A 22,246-nucleotide genomic window follows, 5' to 3' on the forward strand; every position below is an offset into this window, starting at 1 on the left:
CATAATGAGCTCTAATTAATTGGAAATTGTAATAGATAGGGGTTTGAAAAATTTTAATGGGTTTTAGGATAGAATGTATTTTAGGTGGATGGTTTGTAACTCTTTTCTCCTCCCTCTTTCTTTGTGTGGTTTTAGTTTTATGTTTTGCTTTATGGTTAATTGTTAATATTGCTTATGAATATCATAGTTTATAAAAATGCATTAAAATCAATTTTAACATCTCAATTAAAGTTAATACCAATATTATGTTGTGAATAATTAGACAAACGATGGAGGTCAATTTATGACCGGGGCATCCGGGTGCCTAATACGTTTCCAAGATCATATCTGACTTCCTTACTCAGACTTTGATCAAAACCGAGTCAACTATTTCTAATGAAATGGTCAATTCAAGATTTTCCCCAAAGATGTTAGTTACTCCAAAAATAAACTCTTACCAAAGTAACAATCTTTTTTTTAAATCCTCATTTTCACAAACTAAGGTCGCCTTTTTGAAGGTGAAACAGGTTTAAAAAAATAAGAAAATAAATATTATAAATTAAAATAAATCTAAGCTTGTTCCACATCCCAAAAGACGCATCTACAATCACAACCCATGAATTTTTAATTTTAGATTTCAATGCTTACTATGATTCATGAATTCGTTATTCATTGCTTTAATTACTGCAATTATGGTTTTCTGCTTTTATGGGTATGATTATAGCTTTTATGTTATTATTATTATTACTGTTTTTATGTTCTTACTATTGTGATTGTTGATTTTGTGTTCTTATGGTTGCAACTATTGCTTTTGATTCATTTTGATTCATTATTCATTACTGTGATTATTGATTTGGCGCTCTTATTGCTTTGATGATTGCCCCTTTGCCTCTTTTTTTGATTGCTATATATGTTATGAGTTGATGTTGGCTAGAATGAGTTCTTAGATGAACTCTCATTGTTCTCGTGTTTAATTCAATAGTTTATGCATTTATATATTGTATATTGCTTAGATCTAAGGGTGTATGGCTTAGATTTTGAGAATTGGGATATAAATCGAGTAGAACGTAACTAGGACCTACAAGGTTGTAATTATTTTCTCCCCTCTTTCTATGGGTGAATTTTAGTTTTATGTTGTGTTTGAATAATTATGCTTTATGGATGTTATGTTTCTGATAAAATTGCGTTAAATGGCTTTTACACCTCGATTAAGTCAATCCGAACACTTTAAAATGATCGAATGGACAAATAGTGAAATTCAACCCACAAGTCGGGATTTTAGGTGTATAACACCTTTTTATAATATGTTAATTTTCCTAAAGAGGGTGGTGATTCCTTTAATCTTACCAAAGTAAAATAGCATACTCTTAAAGAGGGTGACGAATCTTTTTATTTTACCAAAGTAAAATACTGTATTTTTTAAAATGTCCCGATCGCCTTTCTAAGGCTAAAATGGTTTGAGGTGTTTTCTTATGCTTTGTTACTGATGAGAATCGTGTAACCACTCGCCTATTTCGATGAAATAAAGATTAAAATCCCAATTGTCTTCAAAAACAAAATGGGTTATTCCTAGAATTTAAAATTAGTTATAATGAGGGACATAAAAGGAAAAGTAAATATCTCATGTCAATTTGACAAACATTTTAAGACATCTAAAAATGAAAGTATGGACAAACATTTTGGAATGGAAGTATTTATTACCGTGGTCAAATATAATATACGTACATGCAAATGTTACAGTAGAAGCTAATCCAAGAAAAATATAGTTTTGCACTAAACGATTATCAAAAATCATTTACAAGCTTCAATATGAAGGAGAGAATGCATAGGATATGCCCGAGCAAACACCAATTGAAATATTCCTCAGTTTCTCCTTGCTAATGCCTCTTAGTTAATGTCTTTTTCAGTCCCTTGATAATCTTCCAAAACCATATCAAGTTCATGGCAGACAAAACTACTGGCACAATTAGTGCCAATAGAATCCCAAATTTGTGCATTTGCTTCACCTGTTGAGTGAAAATAGCATCAGCCCAGAACTAATAAACAAATTGACTCTTAAAAACAAACCACAAAATATATATATATATATATATATATTAATGACATCAAGTCTTGATTTATTTCCGTAACTTGCTTGAAATGCGAGTCATTTGGAAAATTTTTTTCGAGGAAAATGTTTTCCTTGCAAAATATTTTCCAAAGATAAATTATTTTCCAAAAACCAAGGGAGTCCCAAATTGACATTCTATCAAAAATATAATCCTAAAACTTTTAATTTTATATACCAGTATTTTAGTTGTTCAATTAGTTTCATATCTTTTTTCTTTTTTCAAGAAAAAGTAATTGTTGCGGTAAAGAGAGTGACTGGTGTAACTACATAGTTACTCCATTGTGACATAAAGGCTACAAAAGTAGCTCCTTTGGCAACGCAGGGAAAAGGCTGCATACATCAACCCTCTCGAGAGCCGACTAATGTAGGATGTTTTCTGCACTGGGTCACCCAGTAGCAGATGTGATAGCTTTACACTTGCAGTAAATTATTATAATACTAACGAAAAGCTTTTTCCGCTAAAATTTAGAACACTCAGTAGGAGGATGATTACTAGCTTACAATTGAATTAAAGAACCTTACATCTGAGATTTTACGCTAATATTACTCTTCTTTTCCAATTTTGCATCACAATTTAAATCTTATCCTATGCTGAAATTTTAGTGGGATAGTTGGTACCTGATCGTAGTGCAAGTAGACATGGTAAAAAAGATATATAAACAGGAGAATCCTAGCAACCTGCAAACAATTTTATACTGACATAAACATCATAATAATGCTCAAGACTGAAAATTTGTAAATATCAGGCGCATACATAGGATTTCAACAAGACCAAAAATTTTATAACCTATAAATATAATAGGAATTTTTGTAAAGATGAAATAGAAAAGTTAGACCACATATTATAATAGCGCAAAGTAAATTTCTAATGATACTATTTTCCTAGCAGAATATGGTTCATATTTTCTCAAAACTAGATGGAACCACAACTCCAATATCTAACTATAATCAGATCTAAAAAGTATCAACATGAGATAAAGAAATGCTACTAATATTGCAGTAGAAAAATGACGGACTTTAAAGCATTTTAAATTAGCTACTTCTAAATTGCATTGCATTTCACTTGTCTATACAATTATAATCCTAGCAATTATAGCATTTCTTTTGGTGCATGATTTTCTTGTTATGAAACAAGGGCCCAAATCATTACAGACATTATTTTATTTAATCTGCCTAAATAACATTTCTGACAACATTTTACATTAATACGTGAATTATGGTTCATCTATATAATAATGGGCATGACCACATTTTCCAAACCACCATCTTAATTTTGGAACCGCTTATTCAAGTTCCAGTTCCTAAGAAAGGTCGAACTAGAACCGAACTACTATTAGACAATTCTTTTGGAGGCTTTCAGAACCACGTGTTCCAGTTTGGGACCAATATATAAACAGCTGTTTTTAAATTGTTTTTAATTTTTAAAATTTTTTAGCTTTGTAGCACAAATAAACTAATAATAATAATAATAATAATAATAATAACAATAAAGTAATATTGAAAAAAAAATTAAATGAGTTCAATAACACGTCTAAAACATTTATTTAAAAAATTATAACAAAATAGAAAATAGATAGGGATTTCGTACATATTCTTTAATTTAAAAATTTTTTTTTTCTTCTTTTATACTTTCAAACCAGAACCGTCAGTTCCAAACCAAAAATACAAGTTTCGGTTCTAAAAAAATGAGGAACCAAATCATAAACACAGTTTTGGTTATGCTTCAAAATCAAGAATCATCAACCATGGTTTGGTTCCAATTTTGATTAGTTTGGCTTCAATTCGGCTATAATGCGGAAGCAAACTATGGTCATGCAATGCATGAGTAGGACATTCCTTTTATTTATATTATGCATGCTAAATTCATCCTTTTGGCACTTGTAGTAGCACAATACCAAGAAACTGGATTGGACGGGAGTGGGAAGATCTCCACTATAGAAGTTGAAGGCTATAAAGGGCATTCATGTGTAATTTAATTTTGTTTTTCTTTTTTGAAGACAGAACAGGGGCAAAGTCAATTGTAGATTTATATAAAATTTTAAAAATATGAAGATACAAATTATTTAAATTAGCATAAAGTTCAGTGGGAAACTTAAAGATATATTCTCAACAGATCAAAAAGTACATGCTTATCATAAAGTAGCAAATGGTTCAATATGGAAAGGTTAAGCACATAAATGTGGTAGGATTTAAAAAATTGATGGATAGACCTAAATATAATAGCATGGAGTGAAGGCCCTATATCTTCATGAAACTATAGCTTTAAACCAAGCAAAATGAAGAAAAAGACCCGAGCTAACCCCAAGTACAGATAAAAGCTTACTTGAACAAAGTCAAGAAAAAAAAAAAAAGTAATGGACAACATATATATGGAATTCACATGACAAATATCATAAAAATATTATGTGAAATGCACATCTCAAAGATCAAGTTGAAATTAAGTTACCCTTCACCTACCAGCCAAGCCAAGAATATTACTACCCCATTTATGAGATATGCTCTAGACCTTTTCAGTCCAGCTATATCAAGATACCTTCACAAAAACAAATTGACCATCAGAAATGAAAAAAAAAAACAAAAAAAGAGACCAACCTGAAAGTAATAAATGATTCAAAACACTTCCATATTACCATCTCAAATTGATCCCAGGGGTAGTTGTCTCAGATATAAGAACCATGTAAGTATAAAGCTGCCCTTCCGAAGTCAACATAGCATATGCCACAGCTATCATGGAAAGAAGATGATGAATCACCTGACACACAGATGATCATGTCCAAGACCTAGTTCAGGCCAAAGAAACTTCACCCTTTGACAAGGAAATAGAAAATGACAGTAGGAAAAGAAAATTATGGAAAAAAAAAGATCCCTGAGATTGACTGCTTAATAAAGTTTTTTCTCAAAATTTTCTATCTAAAATAATAATTCCGCCCTTTCTCACAAGTCTAGGGGACTAAAATTGCAAGTTCCAACAACTAGAAGGGTCAAAGAGTAGTTAGCACCTATTTTGCATAGGTCATTTAGGTTGTCTTAGGTGACGTGGGGAGATCTTAACTTTCTCATGACATAACCAAAAAAATAAATAAAAAAAAAAATAAAAAATAAAAACTTTATAGTTGGTCATGATTGGAAATGATTTCAAAAAAACAAATGCTTGAAAAGAAATCGGAATGAAGTTATCGGTCTTAACAATCTTCACCCAAAGACAGAGATTAGAAAAAGGCAAAATAGATAACTTACATATTCCATCCCACCAAGAGAAGGATAAAACCAGATAATCATCCCGAGGTCAGCAATGAAGTAACCAACAGAAACCTATCAAAGTTACACCAAAGGAGAAGATGAAATAACCTTTCAACAAATAAGACATGAAAATGCAAAAACTATGTAGTAGAAAACTAACTTCCAAGAAGAACACAAAATTATGTTACATTAGTGAGCCAACCAGGTATGCTCTGGTTGGTCTTCTCACTTATGTGGAGTATAGAAAGTCTCAGGTTCAAGACCTCTGGACCATAAAAGTTTCACTAATTTAGTAAGTAAAGAGAAAAGCTACCCCTTATTGTGTAATCTACAATGTAGGGAAAGAGGAAGTTTAATGCTTGAAAAATCACTAGACAAATGGCACATTATCTTACTCAATAAAACTCACATTGATAAATGGTAGTGCAGAGATTCATTCAATCGTAGCACATGCACACAGAAACCGGACTCTGTAAAATTAATCTCATTTGGGCAATACATCATTCATTGATCTAATAATATAGTTGAGTAGGTGCATAGTTTAAGTACAAAAGAATGCTTGAATCACATCCATATCTCAGCCATAAACTGCTTTTGGTTAAATCCTAACACATACTTCACATTTTTTAACTTACAACGTAGTTTCCACCTAAACTCAGTAACTAGCTTTAGTTAAACTAATCCAAGTAGAAGTTCGCCCTCTGAAAACATCACAGAACCATATTGATTTCACAGGAAAATAATCCAAATTGCTTTCTAACCCAGCCTTCAACATTCCTTGGCACTTTTGGTGGAAGTTATTCTTGATTGCTGTTGTTTGCCTTTACTTGAAGCACCACCTCTCCAAGTATCCAAATTAATTGCACTTCTTGGAGCACCCCTTTCTCCAAAAACTAATTTCACATCTCAAAGCACTGTCTTCTTTTTTATCTTTTTGGGAGCATCACATTCTCCAACCCTTCCAAATGACTTTTTTTTTTTTTTTTTCTTAGAGCACTTGTTTCCAAGCTTCATTCACTAATTTTCTGGTGTACTTCTCACCTAAAATACTCTTTCTGGATACTAAACCTTCTCCTTGTGACTCTACACGGAAGACTTAATCATTGGAGTAGCTTCACCAAAATGATTCTCCTTTTTAGTGCTCCATGTAGCAACAAAAATATTCATCACAGGGCTACTAGTACATCATACATGGCCCTTTTCAGAAATCTTCAACAAACTTTTAGCAATTTTTGGACACACAAAGTTCCTTTTCAAGATTTTTTAGTCTATGGACATACTGGACATTTTCAAAATTTTCAGCATCCTGGTTCTTTTAAAACTTTTCAGTTTCAAAATCCAAAAAAAATACTTCTCACCCTTAAAGGTCGGCGGAATTTACAAAATACACAAACTTGGTGAAGCCATGCTTCGTCTCAAACCAAAGAAATGAAAAGCTGAAACTATTTTCTTTTCCTTTCAACACAATGCTTCAACAAAGCTACAAAACATTGTTGGTTAAGTACAAAAGAATGGCTACATAGTTTAAGTACAAAAGAATAGCCTTAATCAGACCCATAATGAAGCCATAAACTGCTTTTACCATACTTGAGATTTTCTAACTTACAAGACATACTTTCTACCCAACCCTGCTGACTAGCTTGCCAAAGTTTAAACTACTCTAAATACAAGGTTTCCCTCCAAAAACAGAATTCAACAAATCTATAATCAGAAAATCCATTATTATTGTGCTCTTCCAGCACAATCAAAAAGAAGAAGATACGAGCAGTACTAGGATTTTCACACTTCACAAAAGCCTTCTTCACAAACATTAATCCTTTAATGCACAATTGACAGCAGATCAATTCCTAAGTTCTCGATCGGACGGCTAGGAAGGAGCTATTTCACTCAAAAACCTAGATTTATGTCTGCTAAACATTGAGGGTTACCAGGATAAGTAAAGTGCCCATATAGTTATGTATATATTTTGTACTTAGTAAGTTTAATACATTCTAATAACTATTATTGTCTAATCCTGTTACTTTAATTCAAAGTTTATTATGAATGCTTTTATATTTCTAATTCTGAGAGGACATGAGCCCATTAGTCTGTTAGGACTTAACCAACATTTAAGCAATAAGACAAATGAGAATTTGAATTTTTTAAGACATATTTATGTGGACAGGAAATCAACAAAATTCAAATTCAAAGGTTCAAGAGTTTTAGAATTATGGTCTAGATTTTATCTAGGATTTAATTTAGATATTATAGTATATTTCTATTACTTTATACTTAAATTTATTTGTTGATTTTAATGAAGTGCTAGTCAAAAGCTTTAATTCTAAGAGGGCAATTCCGTAATTTTGTCCTGGTTGATCTATGTAATGGTACCCCTTTTCAGCGAATATTGGGAGTACAAATCCTTGAAGAATAAGGATTAATTTTAGTCCTATCAAAAGGTTAAATTTAGTTTGAGGTCATCAATTCCCATGCCTGTAATGCTTTTTAAGTAAGCTTTCAGTCAATAAATTTACTGCAGATTATGCGTTTATGTTTGAGTTGTGTGAAGCGATCTAAAAAGTATAATTCTTTCTAATTAGGAGTGAATCCTAGATCATATTAGTGTGGTGCTAGTAATTTTATTTTCGTTTTGCTCAATTTTTCCTTTATTTTCTAAAGAAAGTCAGATTCGCCATATTGATTTTCAAACCCTAAAGGTTGATTTCAGTAAACTCTAGCCCTAATCTTCGAAATTTCAAGCTTTCCCAAGCTGTCCTGCGTCAGTTGTTTGGTGTCAAATATTTTCTTCTGCTGCTCCCTCCTTCCTCTACTACCACTGCTACAGAGTACCAGCTATTGTTAACAGCACTGCCAATGGCCACAAATTCCTCTCTTTTCATCACTGTAATCAGCCCCTAAACTCATCCTTTCATTAAACCAATATAAGCCCTAGTCAGCACTCTCTACTTCACATAAATTCCTACAGACTAGTCCTACAACAGTAGACCACTGAACAGCCAATTTGCTTTTCAACCCCATTCAATCCAATCCCAGTTCAGTCTAAAAACACTACTGCAACCATAACTTTCAACTCCTAAACCTAGAGCCGATAATCTATTAAACCCTAAAAAACAAAATCTATAGGCAGATGTCAAATCTATGCTGTGCCAGAAATATTTAAGCAACAGGCCCTTCCCCACTTTTACAAAAGCTTCATCCTCATTTATATCACCTTCACCCATGCATACAATTCGATTTCATAAAGCATGGACAAATTTACACTGTAGTAAGCTTACTGATGCTCCAAGAGAGCACCAGAGTTTCCATCTTTAATATTTTGTGCAAGTAAAACGGGCTTTATAGGAATTAATCAACAATATAGCTCATAATTTGCAGCATTGAGCCTCAAAAACTAGGTGTTTTTATAGTCACTAGAGCTGACTATAGAACACGCAGTACTGTTCAAGTATAATAACTAACAAGAAAAAAAAAAATAGTTATAATAAAAAACTATTTCATTTATTGTAATATTTTCCTAAGAGTAAGCATTCACAAATATCTTGAGCCGGTTGATCATTGCCTCAAGCTTAAAAAAGAAAGAATCAATCTAGATAGTAGAATATAGATAGCAAAGCAAAACTTCAGGATCCACCACTCATCTTTAGTAATACATACTGAAGCACAATCACAATGATCAGAAAAGAGATTCCAACTCCTAAGTCAGACCTTACTCGAAACAGAAAAAATCAGAAAATAAAGGAAGACAAATATCTTAATTTGAGGAGAAAATAGTGAATCTAAGCAATTTACCCCCAGCGCAAAAGTGGACAGTGAAGAACTTTGAAATGTGATAAGACCAGCATGACTATCAGAAAAGAGTTTGGAGCAAAATACTAAGTACAATGATATAACTGTGATGAAAATGGCATGCAAAGTGGATATGGCCCTGCATTGATAGTTAAAAGAATAACAATAATTAGTAATTAAATAAATAAATAAATAAATAAAAGGAATTAGCAGCAGAAAGGGAAAACAATGTTAGATTAGTTGAAAATATTTTATTACCGGTTATTCCATTCAATACGTTGCATTTTTGTAAGGTTGGAATAGCTCTTGAAATAAACAGCACTGAAGAATCGGGTAAGATCATAAACCTAAATGGAGAGGAACAAATTAAGGGAAAGCAAATGGAAATGAAGTCAGAGACGATAATGCATTCTTCAAAAAAATACAATAAGAATGTATGTTTACTTTTACTGCAGAAAAAGAGTGAAATATTATACCATACCATCTTGCAAGAAAAAATGCCAACAATAATAGAAGTGTATGGTATAAAAGAATCAGCTAGCAAATATTCCTTCAGCAGCAGCTCTGCCTGATCTTGGTAAGATTTTATTGCCATGGCAGTTCCTGAACTACAGCATAATCCACAGTGAATGAGAATAACTGAAGGGCCTCTTTGCCACCTGACTTTTATGTATATATTGTTCTATATGTTCCTCTTTTATTTGTTCTGTAAATGCGGCAAGGAATGAAACACATAATATTAGCAATCAGAAAAATATTATGCAAAGCATTACAAAGGAATTTAGCCTTTGGTGAAATCTTCTGACTGATTAACTGCAGAAGCAATATTGCTTTACTGCAGTTTTGACTACATACTGAGATGATGAGATGTGGGACACTAGATCAAATTGAAAAGTTTATTTGGAAATTCATCAAAAAGCTACTTAATGTTGAAGATCTTAAAGAAAGGCACAATGAACTGCTAATACAAGTATAACCTTCCTTATTGACAAAATGGGGGGAAAAATAAATTAGCCAAATGGAATATATAGACTGATTGAAGGCATCATGCACTTAAGACAAGTAAGAAAACAGATGAATTTACCATGTAAAATAGAGCATGGACACACACAAAAAAAAAAAAAAAAGATAAATCTTTCTATCATTGTAGTCAGTGATGGAGGCAGGGGAAACTGGAGGGCTCCCCCCCCCCCCCCCCCCCAAACCAAAACAAACAAAAAAAAAAAAGAAAAAGAAAAACAATAATAATAATAATAATAATAATTTTCAAGCTTTTATTTAAAGAAAAAATTGCACAAGGACCCAAAGGCTGAAAATTTATTTTGCACCTCCTAGAAAAAAAAAAAAAAAAATCTAACTCTGTCTTTGATTGTTTTAAATAATAGATGCACAATTAAGCATGAGAAAGCAATTAGAAAGCACAGAAACAAATAAGGTGGCTTATTTATATGAACCAATAAATAGTCAAACACGATCCTAATAGGCAAGAAAATGTAACTTTCAGGGACCACCATCTAGCATGTTAATGCAAATTTTCGTCAAAAGGTTACACAAATGCACAAAGTAATGCAGCAGAAAGCTCATTGCAGAATTAAGTCCCATACCCCACCCAGCCTACAGAGGTAAACGTGCCTCATTAATTTAATCGAGCATTAAGTATTGGCTGAATCAACATTATCAACAGTTGCATTTTCATTCATTCTGACTCCAAAAAGGGGCAAAAGAAAAGGGAAACTGCCCCATGAATTGCTGCAATTTGATCCATTGTCAGATGTCTAGGACCAACATGACGATAATATATATATATATATATATATATATATATATATATATATATATATATATATATATGCTCTTACTTTTCAATTCATAGGCGTAAGGATTTAATAAGGTAATAAAAAGTTTAAGTTCCCCATCCAACCATAGATTCAGATGTAATTGTTACTGTTTAATTCTTCATATTCTGCCAACAAAACAAAACCTAAGACATAACAAATTCAGGGAAAGGACCAAATAGAAATCAGATAAACCTATCTTTACCCTCAAAACTACAAAAATTACCACAGCCCTTTAGTTTTTCTTGGGTATGAATAGCAAACAACTGTAGCACGAAAAATATGTATTTAATAATATCAACATGATTTTTTTAATATTAATTTCTTTTTCCTCCCCCAACAAGAAGCAAACATATGTTCGCAGAAGAGAAAGAGACAGTTCTGATTCTACTTGCGAAACAGAACATTTCTTGAAGCGTTAAGCATCGATTTTACCTGAACAGGAAATAGTTGCCGGCAGATACGGTTAAATCTACCCAGTCCGATTTTGTTTTCGTTATTGATTGAAAGAGGAGTTTTGGTTCTCTTTTAATTTCTAGCGAATATATAAGAATGTGTTGGCCACGGTATCGTGGAGCTGGTGTGTTGCCTTGAGAAATGAAATGAAGAAAAGAACCAAGGTGATGAATGCTGAATTCTTAGGAACGTTCTGCTCACGCAAAACCAATCGAATGGCATAAAGTAAAGCACCCACACGCTTAGCGTTGTGGACCAAGGTCACCTTCTTGATTCTTAAAAATAAGAAAAAAAAAATTAAGCCTCACCAGTTTTTGTTTTTTGTTTTTATTTTAAAAATAAAAAACTGTTTTATTTTTTATTTTTAGTTTCAAAAACTATTTTTATTTTTAAGAATTCATTACATACCATAAAATATATTCTGATTTTGAAAATAAAACTATTATTCTAAATATTTACTTCATAACATTCTGACTTAATAAAAATATTTTAGTGCCTTAATTATATTTACATGCCGCTAGAATTTTCCAAAAATTGAAATAAAAGAGATAATATTGAAAATTGACTGTAATAGAATAAGGAGCATCTGAATAGTCTGATGATGTTGTAGATCAACTACTCCGATTCAGCAACATGCGCATGACAAGTCAATGCGGTAAGCATAAAGTTTAGTAGTGCTTATTTTCCATTTATAGCAGGAAAATACACTTAAGCAGTCCTAATATCACGTATTATCATACACAATATTTTATCATAATCATGATATAGCATATTTCAAATACATAATATAAACATTCATAGTCAGCATGGTTAATTAAATCCAATAATCATATATCACTAAACTATACATACTTAATCATGATATCACATAAATTAGCATATGTTCATAAAAATAATATAATTATTTATATAATTAATTTATGAAAATTATGTTTTTTATTAGGCTTTTAGCATACTTTTAAGAATTAAATAGCAGACAGAGAATTCCATAATAAATATACGACTCGAAAGTCAATATAACATCATACGATCTATCGGTCGGAATCAAATGGTCATATCCAAAAATGGGGTTTGTTAGCCTTTATAAAAATTGGAGTTCGTTAGCCCCTATAAGACACTGTGTGCCACATATAGACAGTACTGTATTCATATGGCATGTCATACCTCTATATAACTATTGACTCAACCAAGTAGAACAAGGCCGATAAAATATTTATTATAATTAATTCATTTTATAATTTATTCATACCAATGTTCTTAAATAAAATATCCAGTTTCATAATTACTCCAAAATGATTTATTACAGTTCGAAAAATATTATCTTTTATAAATCCTCTTTATTCGTAAAAATTATATTCTTTTATACTAAACATTTCATCATAATTCATATCCATAAATCATTTATTAAACGCATAATTATACTTATTTTTTTATAATTTATTATATTCACAAAGAATATTTTATGAATGGCACCAAAAATTTATATCCTCCAATTGAAATCATAATCATAACATATTTTCACATAATTACTTATAATTCACTAAGAGGCACAAATTCTAAGACTATGGCACAAATTCCCAATGCGCTAATATTAAACATAGTATATCACCACCTAATTAATCCATATTTCGCTTATTTTCTAATATTCTCCTAACTTGGACTTAAGTGGATGAAATAATTAATTAATTGGTCTAAAAAGATTTTTAAACGCAATATTCTTTAGCTTCCTAAATTATGCTAATTAGCTACCAAATTGATGTAGTAGTCATAAAATCCTATTATTTTTATTATTCCTATTATTTACCAATTAAGTACCGAATTAAGCTAGATATCACCAATTAACTATCTATTCACTTAATTAAATTGCTACTAACCAATTAATTTATTACTACTACTAAATTATCACTAATCCTAATTAATCATAAACTTAATTAAGGCTAAATTATAATTTGATCCTTGGAGTCCTTAATAATTATAAATGGGTCGCACTTGGAATAAATAGACTAATGGTATATTAAATTATCCATAGTCTAAAATTAATCCCTTTCAAGGATCCAATTTATAACGATGATTCTTAATCAAGTTCCAAATTTTTAGTCCATAATTAATGCAAATTGCAATTTCATCCTTACAAAATGTTGCAATGGTCCTTAAAGTTCTCTTTTTTTTCCAAATCCTCCTTAAGCATAGAGAAATTTTTCCTTAGTCCTTGGAACATGTCTAAATAAGTCCATGAGTCATGAAAATATTATTTGGTATCCAAAATAAATTCTATTTAAATTTCACAAAAATCTATATTTAGCATCTACAACATTCATGCATGTAGATAGAAGCATAAAATCACTAAAAATTAACATAAAGTTTTAAGAAAAATTATTATTAGGTTCGGCCAAATCAACATCCATACACTAAAAATTTACACAATGTGCATATTTACAAATATTGAACATTTAAAGCATATATCAACTTATTTATAACTCAAAAATTAAGTCTTGAAGCATGTAAACAAAGAAATCAAACATAAATTCATAGAATACCTAAAATAAGGGAAATAATCACAAATCTCAATCTTTTTATGCTCTAATCTTCTCCTTTCCCTTGGATTGGGAGGTCTCTCCCTCTAAATCAAGGAAAAATGAGGAGCTTTAAAATAAAAACGAAAATGAAATATATATATATATATATACACACTAAAAAGATGCAAATGACATGTTTTATGCAAGACTAGCAATGGAGAATGAAAATATATAAGGGTTTGAAGAGAGAAAAAGACAACGAAATAAAATGTGTAAAAATTACACTCTTAAATGTTTGATCTTGCAAAATAAACTTCAAAACCGTTGTATATGCCTTAGTTCTCCATAATATCTTATTTTGGTGAAGAAACATAAGTGTTTGAGTAGGGAGAAGAAGGTGGTTCGGTTATAGTGATGAAGAGAAGAAAAAAGGAGAAAGAAGGAAGAAGGAAGAAGAAAAAGAAAGAAAAGAGAGAAATGGGAAGAGGAGAAGAATGGTGCGTTGATTTTGGGAGTGTGCAACAAAATGAGTGGTTTTATTTTGTCTTTTGGTTAATTGAATGCATTAGTTTAAGACCATAGGATAATAGGTGCATACAAGATTATGAACCATGGGATTTGGTGTTTTAATTATTGGATAAGGAATCTTTTTAAAATAATATCTTTTAGTCTTTTCACGGTAGTTAAAGCATAAATCCTTAGTCTTAAACCATTGGGTAAATAACACATAGGTGCACACACCAATTTTGTCTTTATTATAGAATGATATAGATTTATTTTGGTCATTTTCAATCAAATGGCTAAAATTTGACACTAAACAGATGCATAATATAAATTCTGACTGTCTAGCATAAATTGCACTGTGTTATCAAAACACAGTCTCTACACATGATAAATTACTAAAATGCCCTTATAGCATAGTAATTCACTAAAACCACAATTAAATCATAGTAATATGTAATTAGACTCAAAAATTATTTAATGCATACTAATGACATGCTCAGAAAATATGGATGTGACAACTCTCCCACACTCGAAATTACCTGAGAATAGCTGTCGATACTACTGTCTCATACTGTCCTCTCTCTCTCAAGTGGCTTCTTCAACCTCATGATTCCTCCATAAAATCTTAACCAAAGGTATTCTCTTATTCCTTAGCTCCTTAACCTCTTTGGCTAAGATTTGAACCGACTCTTCCTCATAAGATAAATTTGTCTGTATCTCAACTGCCCTAGGAGAAATCACAGGAGAAGGATCTAACCTATATCTCCTCAACATTGAAACATGGAATACATTATGGATCCTATCCAACTCATGAGGCAAAGCTAGTCTATAGGCTAACGGACCCACACGCTCTAGAATCTCGTATGGACCAATGAACCTAGGACTTAGCTTCCCTTTTTTACCAAATCTAAGGACCTTCTTTTAAGGTGAAACCTTAAGAAAGACCTTATTACCCATAGCATATTCCACATCTCAACTCTTTAGATCAGCATACGACTTCTGATGGTCTGAAGCCTCTTTTAGTCTACTCTGAATCAATTGAACTTTTTCCTCTGTATCTCTGATCAAATCTATTCTAATGATCTTTCCCTCACTCAACTCTGGCCTACAAAGAGGTGTCCTGCATCTCCTACCATACAATGCCTCAAATGGAGCAATCTGAATACTCGACTGGTAGCTGCTATTATAGGCAAACTCAATCAAGAACACATGAATGCTACTTTTCTTTTCATTCAATTTCCTATGTTTCGGAGGGCTATGAACTCCCAATCATTGTATCCTATTTTCTTTTTCTTTTCAATGAATAATTCCATCGGTTCTCTTCTTATTGATTCTTGTTTTCTACACTTAGAGACAACAAAAGACAACAACAAATCTTTTCTTTCAAAATTATTTGCTGGATTAGCATTTGGGCCTCCTACCCTTGGATTAAGAAATGAAAGCACATTAAAGTGGATTATTTAACTAAGGACGGAAACTTACATTTTTGAAAAAAAAAAATGAGGTGACCATTTTATCACCTACAATATTCAGAAAGAGATGAAATATGCAACTCCCTCATGTATGCATGAACCTATTTAAGTGCTAGGGATTTTATTCATGGTTTTTCTTTATCGATCCTTCCAAGGAAATCAATGAGAAAATAGCATTTGACCTCCTGATCGCCGTCCAAAAGAATCCAACACTCAGGCAGGATCAACAGCCAAAAATCTTCAAAACAAATGAGCAAATTTTGACCAAATAAGCAGAGAGGAAGGTCTTGTAATCAACAATCATACCCCATAAACAAAAGGGAAGAAAAATCTGAAAATCAAGCTCTTTATCGATCATACTTCTTTCAACATCATATAGAAGTAAAAAAAAAAAAAACTACTTTAATACAATAGTCGTTCATTCTAACTACTCATTCGCCTATTCTCCTTCTAGTCAAGTTGATGGCATTGAGCAACCAGTCGCAAGTATGTCACAAATGCATGACATAGATTTTGCATTTAAACTAAGCACCATGCGTTAATCTCATTTTTTTTATGGTCGAAATCATCATCTCAGACATAGAACCTTTTGATCTGGTCTTGATTAACGATCCGATTAAAAGGCTTCCCATCCGCAGTGACCAATTTAGCGGCACCCTTGGCCAACAGCTTCTGAATTCTAAACGGTCCATGCTAGTTGGGTCTGAATTTCCCTCCAGGATGACTCTGGGCTTCGTGATCTAACAATCTGACCAACACTAAATCTCTATTCTACAAAGCCCTTGGATGTACCCACTTATTGTAGAAACGGGCAATCCTTCTCTTTCTCATCTGATCATGGAATCTGGCATTCAATCTTCTGCCATCTAAAAGTGCCAGATCTTCATATCTTTTTTTGACCCACTCTTCTTCGGTCATACCAGCTTCCACAAGAACCCTGAGAGACTTCTTTTCGAGCTCTACTGGTAACACTGCCTCCATCCCATATACAAGCTCAAAAGGAGAAGCTCCATTCATTGATTTGGAGATAGTTTGATGCTCCCAGAGTGCGAAAGGAAGTTTATCAGCCCAGCTTCTATACTTCTCACACATTTTGGACAAAGTTCTCTTTATCTCCTTATTGGCGGCTTCCACTGCACCATTAGTGTAATATCCCTTCCCGGTCCACCCGTAAACCCGAATAAACCGAGTCGAGACGTTACAAACTGGTTGACTGTATGTCTTGTCATGCTGATATCATAATGTATATTGAATATAATATCATGCTGATGTTGTTTACAATAATAATGTAATTTATATTTACAAAACATGATACTAGTATCAAAATGAAATGGGCCCAACTGAGTGCCCTGTACATGCCATAAAAAGGGTAGACAAAGATACATATTAAAATGAGTAGCTACCCTGAAGACTGAGTCTTCTACAGATGAACTGTGACAGCGGTTTTCGCAAGTGTACGAAATCGCAACAAGTAATATAGAGTAAGAAAGTATCGTATCCACAGGGATTGTTTATCAATTACCAAAATTATGTTAACCTATTATTATTTAGACGATGATAAAAGGAATTCGCTGTAAAGTAAATAAAATTCAAAGTAAAAGAGATCAAACACAAAATTTAGGTGAAAAGAAATCAGGGGATTAAGCTACTAGGGAATTTGATTTCATTTAATTCTATCCAGCTTATTCTATTAGTTCATTAATCAAGTTTAATTGTTCAAGTAGGAGAAAACAACCCTAAGGTTACTAACAAGCTCTCCCGATTTATTGTTAGCTATTCTAATCCAATTTAATCACCTATCTTAATAGTGAAATTAAACATGAATCAGATCATTAGGTTTTATGGTTGTTTTATGAATTCACAACTTAATACTTTATTAACTTATGAAAGCCCCCCTTGAGTCAAACCATATAGTTTCCACATCAAGTTATTATTCTCAAGTAAATTATTACCTTGTTCATATCAATAACCCTTCTCCCGAATGTGATTATTGAAATAATTCAATCCAGGGGAATTTTTCTGCCTGGAAGCCTTAAGCACAATAATAAGTTATAACAAGAACAAAGAAAAATAAATCTAATATTATAAGCTGGAATCGAATTAAATTACATCAAATCCCTTGTATAAAAGTTTAGCTAGACATAGTAATTAAATTAAGCTCAATCATACTTGAATCATTCATTATATTTAAAGACAATAATAAAGAAAGAAACAAGATGAAGAGTTTAGAATAAAACTGTATCACAACTATGTTGATGGCTTCCTTGAATCTTAGCACAATTATTTGAAGCTTGAAATCTTTGAGAAGAAGAGAATTATGTAAAGTGTTGCACAAAAAACGAGATCCCCTACTATGAGAAGTTCCTCCCTTTATATAGAGATCCTGAAGGCAAGTCTGACTCCTTTTAGGAAAATAGAATCCTTATTTAGCACAAAATCCTTTATAGGAGATCATAACTGTTTAGGCTCTTGATTTCTTCTTGATTAGGACTCCTTTTTCTTCAAGAATAGGTCCAGGTCTTGTTTAGTGTGTTTAGGAAACTCCCTAAGTCGGCCCATGTGAGAAAGGCTTGATTTGCGTGTTAAATTCACGCTGGTTCCGCCTGGGCAGCACGGGCGTGCTTCATGGCACGGGCTGGGCGTGCTGTAGTCTGGAGGTCTGGCTAGAGTTGCCATGGGCGTGCTATGCTTGACACGCCCTGGTCCCATTGTAGCACGGCCGTGCCTTTTGACACACCCTGGCCGTGCTCTCTTCTGTCTCTCCTTTGGTTTACTTGGCTTCTAGCACGGGCGTGCCTTCCAGCACGGGCTGGGCGTGCTAGAAGCTAAGTGCCTTGCATTCTAAAGTTCTTTTCTGCGCCAAATTTCTGCAATTTTCTCTTAGATCAAGCGGATTAAAGACTAAGGAAGCTTTTAAACACAATTATACTAAAAGTGATTTAAAATTAAATTAAAGAAGTAAAAACTTACTAAAATTCTAATAAAAACTATATTAAAAATACTATAAAATTTACACTTATCAAAATTCCCCAAACTTAAACCATTGCTTGTCCTCAAGCAACAAAACTAAGAAAAAATAATTTGACGACACTAGTTTAACATGGTTGGAGATGATTTCAATAATCTTTCAAGATATCATGATTAGTAAACAAGTAAATAAACCCAGTCGTTCTCCATGCTATTCATATTTAAGCTTGACTTTTATTTTTGTATAAAACACATTCATTGAGTAAAATACAAGTTTAAAGAGATTGTCAACACTAATATTTATTCAATTTATGATAAATAGGACATGAATTATCTAAAGAATTTTCAACCTTTCAAAAATAAGACAATTGATAGTGCAACAGTGGCATTCCCATATGCAGAATTAGTCATTCTTTCTCCACGATTTAAATGCATACAATTAAAAGATCAAAAGGTCTTTATTTTGGGTTGTAATGGGGCTTTCTTGGTGCAAATTTTGCTTAATCAAAAGAAAGGATAAAAGGGTAGTCAAAGAGTACAAAAGAATGTATAATATTCAAGATTCTATTTTAATTAAACTTTTACTAGTTCTAGGGAGTGTTGGTTTTGAAGCTTTCTTACTAGCTAGAGGCATCTTGTGCAAGGTCTTTTCTTAATATTTTGGCACTATTCTTACTTGCTTTACCATTATTCTTGCATTCTTTTGATTGCTTTGCATGTGCCTCTTTATTGATTCTTTCCTCTTTTCTTTATTTGTTAGTATTGATTGATGAATTCTCCCTCTTTGTTGCTATATTCTAATTAAAAGTCGAATCTTTTAATCATACAATCCTTTGTACTTAGGGTAAGAGATTTGAATTTGGCTTTAATGGCCTGGTTTATTTATGGTGAAGAAGAAAATTGTACGGTTTAAAGCTTCAAAGTGGGTTTCAAAGGTCATATATTTTTGTTTAGGTAGTTTAGGCTATATAGGTGTCAACAAAAATTGCCTAAATCATCTCTTTCAAGATGTAAACATTTAAATTTCTCGCCTCGAAGGAAGTTCTAATTTTTGTTCTAGGAATGCCAAGGTTTAAAATACTTTAGAGTAAAACACACCTTTATATCATAACTTTCATAAAAATCAGTGTTTTAAAAGTCTAGAAACAAATAGTTTAGATCAATGAACATGATTGAGTCAAAAATTCAAATTCAAAACTTAAATATGCTAGAATTTAGAATCGACTATATTTAACACTCATTACTAGACATGAGAACTTTCAAGCTTACTTGTAATCATTCCAAAAATGTTAAACAAAAACAAAAATTTTTGCCAAAATTCCCTTCCCCCAATTCAATCAATCACATTGTCCCCAATGTGCATAAATTCCCCAAACTTATTGCATTACTAGAAGGAAAGCAGTAAGAGAGAAGAAGAAATCTTACCAACATTGTATTGAACAATACAATAGAACGGGTGTGGGAAGAGTCTTAGCTAAAAGAGCAACTAAACATTAAGAACAAAACAAGCTAGTAAAAAGTTATAAAAATTCAAATAACAAATAAACTAAAGTGAAAGCAACCAAGACAATGTATTAGAACAAATAAACAAAAATAAAACAAAGAAAAGTGAGAAATCCGTCAATTCTCTGGTGGTGGAGGTGGCTGCAGAAGCTGGAGGATGGTCTGGAGTTGGCCTTGCATGGTGTCCATCCAAGAATCAAGACTGCCGTTCATAATCTCGATGGACTGGAAACGGTCTGCGATCATCATTTCCATACATTTAAGGCGCGTGTCAAAGAGGTCCATCCGAGACATCATTCTTGCAAGGACTTCATCGTTCGACATGTTGGCTGTGCCTTGGAACGATGGACCGACACCGGAAGTACCTGCACCAAAAGAAGAAGGAAAAGGAGGAGGATTATCCTCTTCCATGTTAGCTCCACCGGCTGCCTCTGCTCCTGCATCATCAGGATTAGCCTCTGGGGCGCCCACTACTTGATATGTATCCCCGACTTTTTCAATCAGTTTCATATGTATCATAACATCTAGGTCCAGTCTAGTACTACGCCCTCCTCCTATACTATCATAAATTGGCCTAGCCGGGTTCCAAACCTGTAAGTATCTAGCAATCCGAGTTACAAAACATCCCACCATTATGGCCCCCTTGTCGGCTCCAGCCACCTTTCCAAATTTTTGGCAGAGCCAATAACCAACATTCAATAAAACCCCATTCTCAATAGCCCACAGAAAATATAATTCGTTCAAACTTAGCACCCCATCGCTTTCACTCCTTCCAAAAATGGAATTAGATAAGAATTTGTGATTGTAGCGCAAGGAAGGTTTTTTTAATTTGGATGCTTTAGAATATCTAGGATTGTAATTCACTTCACCTGTCAAATTTTGCCAAGTATTACGCGCACTAAAATCACTAGATATTTGTATCTGGCTATTGTCTGTAGGAAACCCAAAAATGTGGCTAATTTCATTCACAGTTAGTTCAAAGTCTTGACTAAGAAGCCTAAAGTTAACCCTGCTTGGTGGTGAATTAGGCAATAACGGAATAAAAGCGCGATAGGAACTCAGAAATTCTAGAGTTAGAGGGGCATAGACTAAGTCCTTCATATCAATAAATTCCCCCCATCCTATTCTCTTAAGAGGGTCTAACACAATATCCCTAAGACCCACTTGCGCTAAGGCAGCCTCATCGATAAATCTATTCGGTAAAATAGGCCGAAGAGATAATGTTGTGTACCTTTCTTGTTGATCGGATGAGGCAAATTCGAATGGAATTTCAGGAGGTGAAGGAGGTTGAGGAGCCGTGGAGGATCGCGTAGTCGAACGCTTCCAAGCAGCAACGGATGATGCGGGTCTGCTACGTTTGTATCTAGGAGGCATTGTTGGAGTTGATTATGTGAAAATTTTGGGTGGAGAGTGTTTGATTTGAGAGAAAAGGGAGAAGAAAAGAGAAAGTTTGAGAGAAAGGAGTTGACGGCTAGGGCGTGCGAGATGGAAAAGAGAAGGTTTGGAGGCGTGCTCTTTAAATAGGGGCGCCAATAAATGAGTTGGTCTGATCGTGGCACGGCCGTGCTGATGAGCATGGCCTGGGCGTGCTCCCCTCTGACTTGCAAAACAACAAAAGTGGCGTACCTGGCATGGGCGTGCTACATAGCACGGCTTGGGCGTGCTCTTCTCTGCCTCTCGTTTTGAAAAGTGCCTGGTGATAGCACGGGAGTGCTATCTGGCACGCCTTGGGCGTGCTTGTCCCTGCCTCTCAAGTTCTTTTTGCGCTCGCGCATATGAAAGTCGCGCTCGCGTATTTTGCTGGCAAACTTTCTGCCTCTCAAAGGTGCTTTCTCGCGCCCGCGCATATGAATATCGCGCTCGCGTCTTCTCGCGTCT

The 22,246-nt window shown here is 33.3% G+C and overlaps 1 protein-coding gene across 2 annotated transcripts; it reads right to left on the reverse strand.

The window, feature by feature from the left end:
* Positions 1-1,656: 1,656 nt before the first annotated feature.
* Positions 1,657-11,665, reverse strand: LOC105641081 (uncharacterized). 2 transcript variants are annotated; one of them, XM_089720493.1, is made up of 9 exons: positions 11,386-11,665; positions 9,597-9,821; positions 9,374-9,462; positions 9,119-9,254; positions 5,327-5,401; positions 4,720-4,841; positions 4,547-4,622; positions 2,708-2,767; positions 1,657-1,985 (listed from the first exon to the last, which is right to left on the reverse strand). In XM_089720493.1, exons 2-9 carry the CDS (start codon positions 9,708-9,710, stop codon positions 1,857-1,859), a joined length of 801 nt encoding a protein of 266 aa, XP_089576619.1. In that variant the 5' UTR covers positions 9,711-9,821; positions 11,386-11,665; the 3' UTR covers positions 1,657-1,856. The 2 variants fall into 2 exon arrangements, with proteins under 2 accessions (XP_089576619.1, XP_020537746.1); XM_020682087.3 differs by lacking the exon at positions 11,386-11,665 and having other exon boundaries at positions 9,592-9,820.
* Between the last annotated feature and the right edge of the window lie 10,581 nt (positions 11,666-22,246).

This window comes from Jatropha curcas, chromosome 4 (assembly GCF_041381405.1).
Source record: "Jatropha curcas cultivar XTBG-Jc1 chromosome 4, XTBG_Jcur_1.0, whole genome shotgun sequence".
NCBI classification, from domain to species: Eukaryota; Viridiplantae; Streptophyta; class Magnoliopsida; order Malpighiales; family Euphorbiaceae; genus Jatropha; species Jatropha curcas.